The sequence below is a fragment of the Crocodylus porosus genome, unplaced genomic scaffold, assembly GCF_001723895.1.
Source record: "Crocodylus porosus isolate Cpor-Errol unplaced genomic scaffold, CroPor_comp1, whole genome shotgun sequence".
NCBI lineage: Eukaryota > Metazoa > Chordata > Crocodylia > Crocodylidae > Crocodylus > Crocodylus porosus.
The window spans coordinates 39,407,454-39,416,392 of NW_017728943.1; the positions used below are offsets into that span (position 1 = coordinate 39,407,454).

Below are 8,939 nucleotides of genomic sequence, written 5' to 3' on the forward strand. Positions count from 1 at the left end.
GGCTGACTTGAATACGTCCAACCCCTCCAGAAGCTCCCTAACTACATCCTCGCTAACCCGTGGCCCAGGTGTGCCTCCCCCGGGGCCTGAGGGGGGCCCAGCAGGGAGGTGGCTGTTCTGGTCCCTACTTAGGAAAACATTTGAAAACAAGTTATATGTCCAGTTACAATCAAGTTAATATATTTTGGCCTTACTGCTGACTAATGCACCTACTGACAAAAGAATATTATGATTTAATTGAAAAGGAAGGATAAAGGTATGAATGAGACAGAATTAGAAGAGGAAATTATGTGTGATACTGAAGAAGAGAACTAAGGCTGAATCAGTGCAATTTAAAATAGTGTGCATTTAATGCAGTTTTTAGATGCTTGCTTAATTTTTTTAATTTAGGAAAAGCAACATTTGCCAGTTTTGATTTTTTTTTAAATGTGACCACCTTTTTTTAAAAATTTGGAAGTAACTTCTTGTGCTTGTCTAAAATAAAAAAGTAAAAAAAGGTCTTTTTGAGTTCTGACCAAATTTCAATTTACAAAATATTGCTTCTGAAATAGTAGCCTGACAGTAGAAAAATACACTTAATGGAAGAGTGTATAATACTCTCACGAGCATAATGATAATATCTTATGTTATATACATGTTCTGAAGAAAACAATATAGCCTACAATCATTAATGACACAAATCTGAATTAAGCATATCATCTGATGTAAATCTTTTACAGATAGATAAGAGTGTGATTCAGTGATGATAAGTACTTTGCCTGAGGTTACAGAACAACTCTGACAGAGCTGGAATTTAATGCAGCTCTTAAGTAACTCTGATACCACAGTTCTGAGCAAGACTCTACACACTTACATAAACAGATCTCCTGTTTTAACTATGCCAACTGTATCTCCTCTCACTTCATCCAGAATTTCTAATGCTAAGGATATTATGCACTGGCATTTAACATAAAAAAAAATCTCACTGCCAAGTAATTTTACAATTAGTTATCACCTTTATTAGACTTAAACAATGTCCAGAGTTTTATCTGCAGTTTAATCCAAGCCTTGAACAAGATGAAACCTAAGCCTCACAATGAAGAAAGCTGGTTAAATCAAAACCGGAAAAGACTGTCAGAGTCTGCAGTCCTGCCTGAAATCTCATAGTGATTGTTCTAACATTTTAAAAAATAGTACATTATACCTTAAATACAAGTACTGTGACCTGAATCAACAATACCAACCAACTCCAAAGCTTAATGTGTCCACACGCTTGATTTTAAGTGTCTGTTCATTTTTATTTTCAGGATTCCCCATGATATTTCATACAAATATGGAAAGAAGAACACATATTAATTAACTGTATGTATGGCAACAAAACCTTTAAAATGGGTAAGCAAGCTGATTTTATTAAAAGGTTTGGAAGAGTGTCCTTTGGGATCCCTGCTCTTGCTCAAAACAACAGAATGAATGCATCTGCTCAGCACTGGCAAAACCACAAAAATGACAGGATTGGTAAGGAAAGGGGTAGAAAACTACTGAAAATTGTATAATGTGATTATACAAATTGATGGTTCGCCCTCATCTTGAATACTGTGCCCAGGCCTGGTCACCCCATCTTACAATAGATAAACAGAAGGACAAATAGGAAGGTCCAGAGACGAGCGATGAAAATGATTAGAGACATGGAGAGACTTCTGTATGAAAAGAGAATGGAAATGTTAGGACCATGTAGATCAGAAAGGAGCCAAGAAAGAGCACCTGTGATAGAGATAGATACACAAACAATGAATGGCAGAAAGCAGATAAGTTGAGTGCTCTAATTGGTCATTTTATAAGAAAGTTCAAGAGGACATTTAACAACATTGATAGATACCTCATTTCCAAGTGACAAAAGGAAATATTACACAACAACTTGTTATCTCACACTGCCAAAGTGCCACTGAGAGGATGGACAAACGTACATTTGTAGCAGCTCCAAAAGCTGAGGGACAGCAGCCACTTCAGTGCCTGCACCAGCTGTTATGCTGTAACTGTTACACTTGCATGAACCTGAAGAGACCCAAGTGAGCTAAAACACCCCAACTTTGACCCCAGAGGCCTAGAGTTTAGCAGAATTTAAAAAATGGATTAGGCATTTATGCAGATTATGAGAATATCTGCAGTCACTTTAGATAGGATACAAAATATACTCGGGGTTTATACCCTCAAGCTTCAGAGCACAAACTACTGACATAGATTAGGGAAAAAAATCCCTGTATGTATATATCATTCAATAACTGTGTTTTATGGGGGTTCCTGAACTTTCTACAGAAACATTTCATAACTATGACTCTTAGGCAAAGAGAGAGAGTCAGATGGACCATTTGTCTGACCTGGTATTCCTATGTTGTTATACTTACATTGCTAAACTAGACTTATGACATAATAATCATTCCTTTGTAAGCTGTCAATGCAGAGTTCCAAGCACAAACCTCCCAGAGAATATATTTTGCAAACTGTACCCACATTTTTTTCAAGGCCATGTTGCCTTTACAACGTGAGGAAGATGAGGACTATGTTGAAAAGCTAACTGACTGTGCTATTTAACTTCTTATCCGTCCAAGTATATAATGCAAATTCAGAGTAGCAATATGTCTGAATAGCTATCATCTATAAGGGATATCATTTCTGCCTTCTATAAACAATAATAAAGGATTTAGGTGGTGTAAAAAACACAAATGGGAAAGAAAAAACACAAAATTAATACAAAACAAAAGTTATTATAACAAAGAGCTACTGAAATCCAGTCTCATACACAGGAAAAACAAGCCCTTTAAAACACTGTAGTAGCCAGTCTGGCACAGATTTGCTTAAAACTGGGACATGGGTGTAAGTAAAACAAAGAGAAAATCCTTCACTTGCCCCTGCATGCTTCTTTTGCTTTATTTTTCTTTTCTCTTCCTCAGCCTTCACTGTCCGTTCTCCCCATATGTATGAAGACACCCCTAATCAGTGAATGATCTGGGATGTCTTATGTCACTGTCAACAGTGTAATCACACTCTGGTCTGGAGAGATACAACAGCCAGTGTCACTTGTTCAGACACTCAGCTCCCGGCTGAATGCAGCCAGCAGAAAAATCATTCCCTAGCGCCCACTTTTCTCAGAGAAACAACTAAAGCAAAAATTCCAGGGCCACAGAACTTTATAGGAAACAACAAAATAAATCAAACTCCAAAAACCTAAGGATCCTTTATGCATTTCTAATCAGGGTGCATACAACTTCTAGTGCCTAGAAAACAGCAATAAACCAAGCAAAGATAGCCATGAAGATGACACCATGACACCTGCATTACTAATAAATATTAGAGCCCCTGCACATGTTGTGTCATGATAAATTTCATCAAGGTTTTAAAATTACTAGTTGATTACAATTGTTATCTTTAACTCATGTATAACCACAATAAATCATTTCATGGTCAGTACAGTTGTTTACTAAATAACTATATTCCTAGGGCAACTGAAGAAACAAATAAGTCTTCAGTCATCCCAAGTTGCACAGCTATTGCACAATGCCCTTGTTCTCTGTCCTTGTCATTACCAGAATACAGCAGTCAACGCTGGCTTATGAAAAGTTGATATGGGGCTAGAAGGAAAAAATGCCAATAGTTTGTGCATAATTCTTCTTTTTCATATATATGGCCACAGTCTTTATGAGCTTCCCAAAGATTAGATACATGCTACATAGATATCCCAATTCTCTCAGTCTATGCATAGTGCACTGATCCTAAGAGTTCCCATTATTACAAGCAGAAAAAATACAGGTTATTTTAAGAGAAAAATGAGTAATAAAGCACAGGGAGAGCCAAGCCCCATCAGTCCTCACTGCCTAATTTACTGCAATGGCAGGGCATGGACTAATGGACATGGGCACTTGTTCTTAACAGATGACATCTGTTCAATACTGCAGAGCAGAGCAAAAGTTTCCCCAGAGCCCTTGCAGAAAAAGTACTCCAACAGACCCTGTGAATATGCCCCAGGGATAAAATCTTTCTGGACCTCAAACTGGAAAAAAATTGTGCCCATGGGCAAGTATCACCATAGCTGAATTCATTTACACATTGAGATTTTACCAGTAATCCCATTAATACCTCAGGATTGGTTGTTGCAAAATGAAAATATTATACTTACTCGTCTAACTCTTCCTCTTCAGTTTTAGAGGTATCTGCATAGAGGTATTTACTCATGTCCACTGGTCTTACATTCTTCCTTTTTGCAAGCTGTGGTGGGGAATCTTTGATGATCATACACATTTCAGGTTCAGGATCTGGCTCACCAAATGGATTCAAATTCTCTGAAGCATCATCCTCTTTAAAGGGATTATAATTTTCATTATAGTAAGATTCTTCCGGTTTTGCAGATGAAGTTGTCTTAGTTTCTGGTTCTATAAAATATTTTTAAAGAGATTATTTAACAAAGAAAGAATGTACAACTATTTCAGGAGGTCTTTATATTTTCAGGGCCTTGTAGAAAGCTCTGAAAAGCTTGTGAAAGGTCCTCAGAGCAATACTTCACTCTGAGCTGAAACTTGGTAAATGAGATCTCTACCTTGTAATGAATCTCCATGCTTTATTTACAGTGTAACCTCATTTATCCAAAAAAGTGCTTCTCTGAAAGGAGGTTATATCCCTTTTGAAAAGCTTTCCGCTTATCCAAAACTTGTTTCAGCCAAACTGGCTATTTGTCCCCCTTCCATTGAAACAAATACGGTCTCAACCCATGTGATTTAGTGTAGTCTATTAGGCTATTCAGATCCTGAAAGAAATGCTTTTAAAAATTCTTTCTGCTCTTTTTACTTTAGAAAGATTTTATTTGATCATAAACTGACATTTTGTGGACTTTTTATAACTGTTGATACAGTTGGGCCTTTCCTGTGTTCTTTAAAATACCTAAACTAGTAATACCTGTGGAATCTCCTCTTAAGTATAATTGTTAACTTAATTTTTTTTAATGTATGTATTTTAACTGTTGTCAGACATTAGTAAGACTTAATATAGTCTGTCTACCCTTTAACATGCAATTTATTTTAAAGAGATACTTTATCAGATTAATAACCCATTGCTTGGAATGCATAGCAGAAAAAATATCAGTGATTAGCAAATATGCACAATGCATCAGAGCAACAAAGGGGACGTGAAGGATTTAATACAAGATGGTGGTGTGATCCCTTGAGTGGAATGATAAAAATAAATTTGTAGGCAGAAGAAACCTAGCCATAAAGACATTTTGTGAGGGTTGACCTCGCTATTCTTATAAACAGAAAAGGGTCAGAAGCTTACTCTAATATTTGATTTGACAAGAGGGCACTTTTGCAGGGAAGAGTCCACTAATACGCTACAATGAGGAACTTTGATAGCAATATTATCTAAAAGCTTAATTTTTATTAAAAATTTGAAGATTACAATTTGAAGATAATGAAATAGTTTAAAGCAGGAATAAGGTCCGCTTTGCCTGTCCATACTACTGACTGGTCATCTAGCTATAAGACCAAAAAGTATGGCAAATCCCAAGTGCTGACACAGTCCCACTTCTATTCAGATTATTTGACAAATACAGGTCAGGAATGTAAGAGGTCTCACTTCAGAAGGATCTCAGGCATCATGGTCCTTCAAAGTGATGACATTTCACAACTGAACTCCAAAAAATTACGTTGGCATATTTTGTCAGAGAATATTTTACTGGCATCTGTCTCAGAAGAGACTGCTCACATGGAAACAACACCACTGTCAGAAGAGCTGGGAATAAGAAGGGATTTACTATGCATTCTCCATAATAAAAAGAGAACTTTAACATTTAGCTAAACCCAAAGTGATTAATTATCAAGAACATAACTTCACTTCTATGACACAGGGTGAGCTCAATAGCACACAAAAAGAAAAGAAAATAGTATCTTGACAAATTGTATTGCAGACTTTAACAGCTAACTGTGTATTACATTACGCCTTCTCATTGGAATATTTCATACTACCAGTGATTAAGCAGGAACCTTCCTTATATACCAAAATTTCTGTAAATTCTAATATTACCTGCAATCCCTATTTCTTTGAGCGAGTCCAATGAAACCTAACACAAAGGAAGTAAAATGTGTGATAGTTATATTTGGCTAAAGAATATGCACTAATCAATATATTTAGCTATATTTATATTTTATGAAAGCATTTAACTTTACACCAGAGTAAAGGCTGGTGTCTAAGAAGAGACTGGAAAGAGGATAGCTGAAGTGTAAGATTAAAAAATTTGATGAGACATAGGGAAACTGTGTCCATATAAAATGTTACTTTTACATTTTCAAAGCACCTATAAACACTAGCTAATTAATCTAAATCCTTGAGTCTAAAGTAGTAATAGTAAAAAAAAAAATTAAAAATCAGAGATATATTACTATTCCTGTAAAAAGCTAAAAAGGAAGTATGTTAATATGTAAAATGGTTAAGCGTCCTAAGTTTTAAGCAATATAAACTAACATCAAACATGTATTGTTTCTGAAGACAGGATGATGCTTTAAGAACTATATAAAAAAAATCAACTGGACTTAAATAGAGAAAGCCACATTATAATCATGCTAAAGGTCTAAGGTTAAATTGACAAAAAGCAAAAAAAAATCCAGAGTTAATACTGAAACTGTCTTTCAAAGCAAGAAACTAAGAGGTAGATCAATCAAGGCTCTTGGAACACTGAACAATTTCTCATTTGACCTATGTGGCAACTCAGTGTATTACTAGCTTTATATCTCACTTCTCTGGCTTTTGTCAGCATAAGCCATAGTCCTAGTTTTTTTATGTAATTTTTCATTTAAGTTTCTTTTCTTTTCTTTTTTTTTAAGTTGTTCATTGACATAATTTATGTGGTGGTAGCACCAAAAGATCTCAAACAGCACTGGGATTCCAGGACAATAGACACTGGAGAAACACACAAAAAGAGGTATTCCCTGACAAAGACCTAAGAGACTAAGGCTCCAGTCAAGGAAATGATATGTCTGTATGCAGTGCATGTCTGCAGTCCTGATGCAATCAATTATACTACTCAATGCACTTAAGATATTCATGTTTAAGTCATTTGCTCAGTCAGAGCCAACTACAGACACTTTTGGGATCTGGCCTCAAAATATATACAAGCAAGGGAAACAGGAATACTGGGGTACACCACATACTGAGAGAGGTATGAGAGGTAACAGATGCATGTAATCTTAATTCAGATTATGTTATGTCTATTGCAATTTTGCTTAATTTTTAAACAAAGCCTTCCCTTACTTCAAAATTATTTTTAGGTCTTAATTTTTTTCTCCAGGGAGTGCCCAAGAAGTGGCGTATATGTGGTTCAGCAAATTAGATGGATTTTGCATGTACATGGTGACCTATTGCTGGATGCAGACTCCAAGTGCCATTGTATGTAGTAGAGTTAGACCTCTGCTAGAAAGGCATACCTCCAGATCATATTACCTAACACAAGCTGAGCTAACACTGGACTACTCTACGGAGGTAATACAATCCCAGGACTCTGGTGAGGCAGCAGAGGGGTACGAGTCTGACAAAGCTGCTTGCTGGGGTCCCACCCTTCTTACCATGTGGGAGCCTTGAACCAGCAGCTCTGCAGTGGTGGGGAGAACTGGAGCTTGACCAAGCTGTTTGCCAGGCTCCCAGCCTCCTTACCACAAATCAGCCTTGAACTGGCAAGGCTCCAGTGAGGTGAGGCGGGGAGAGGATGGGAGCCTGACAAACAGCTTTGTCAGGCTCTCTTGCCCCCTGGCCACACCACAGCTTTGTCAATTCAAGGCTCTGGTGCAGCATGGGGGCTGGGGCCAGCTCCCATGCCATACTGGTGTCACTCCTAACCCTGTACTGCACAAGAACCTTTAACCAGCTCCCACATGATCCCAGGGCTGAGACTGACAATCAACTGATGGCACTGCACTGGAGCTGGTTCAAGGCTCTGGTGTAGTACCAGAATCTGTATTTAGATCGTAATCAGCCTTAACATGTGACTGCTCAGAAAACTAAGCCATATTAATACTTACATGGTGTAAGTACTAAGTGCAACGTGCAACAATGTCCTTAATTATGTAAAAGAAAAAGCAAGAGTCAAACACACAAGTTTGTACAGGTAAGTAATAAACCCGCAGGAGTAGGAGCGGCAAGAAAACAAGTAAAATAATTGTTGCAGCTAATATACTGACAATAATATACTGACAACTTTTCTACAATGCTGTGCCAAAAGTACCTAGTATAGTTCCACCACAAATATCAGCACCATCCTTTACATACATCTTCTTTATCATAAACATATAGCAATATACACCTTTAAAAATTATACCCAAACTAAAGCTCTACCATTAAACTGAGCACATCAATCCTGAAAGACTGAACCACAGGGGGCAGACACTAGTCATATTCACTTAATGCACTAAGACCCTTCCACTAGATCAGGGGTAGGCAAAATACAGTCTGTGGGCCACATCCAGCCCACCAGACCATTCTATCTGGCTCGCAGGGCACCTTCAAAGTTTAAAAGATTAATATTTATCTGCTCCAGGCTCCCTGTCAAAACTGACAGGAAACAGGAGAAGTAGGACCTAGGGGGAGCCAGCAATAAACAGGAGAAAGGCCAGCTCCCCAGCAATAAGTCTCTGCCTGTGGGAACTTTCCCTGCATGCAGCCACTCCAGTACTACATGGCCCCAGCTGCATTGCTGGACCATGGGAGCAGGGGTGCTCTGGTACCCCAGGGCCAGGAGAGAGAGGGAGGTTGTGTGTGTGTGTCCATCCAATGAGGAAAGGAGGGAGAGGGAGAGAGAGAGAGAGAGAGAGAGAGAGAGAGAGAGTGTGTGTGTGCACAATGAGGGAGGGAGAGGGAGTGTATGCATGTGTATGTGTGCGTGCATGCACAGGTGCCCCCACCATACACATGCACCCACAACCCCTTTG

At 38.0% G+C, this 8,939-nt stretch overlaps 1 protein-coding gene across 10 annotated transcripts in view; it reads right to left on the reverse strand.

Moving 5' to 3' along the window:
• EHBP1 (EH domain binding protein 1) overlaps window positions 1–8,939 on the reverse strand; it is a 334,374-nt gene that overhangs the window by 153,120 nt on the left and 172,315 nt on the right. For all 10 annotated transcript variants that reach the window (XM_019549195.1, XM_019549196.1, XM_019549194.1 and 7 more), the window contains one exon: window positions 4,151–4,403. In XM_019549195.1, coding sequence (XP_019404740.1) covers window positions 4,151–4,403 — 253 coding nt within the window. The remainder of the gene's footprint in view (window positions 1–4,150; window positions 4,404–8,939) is intronic.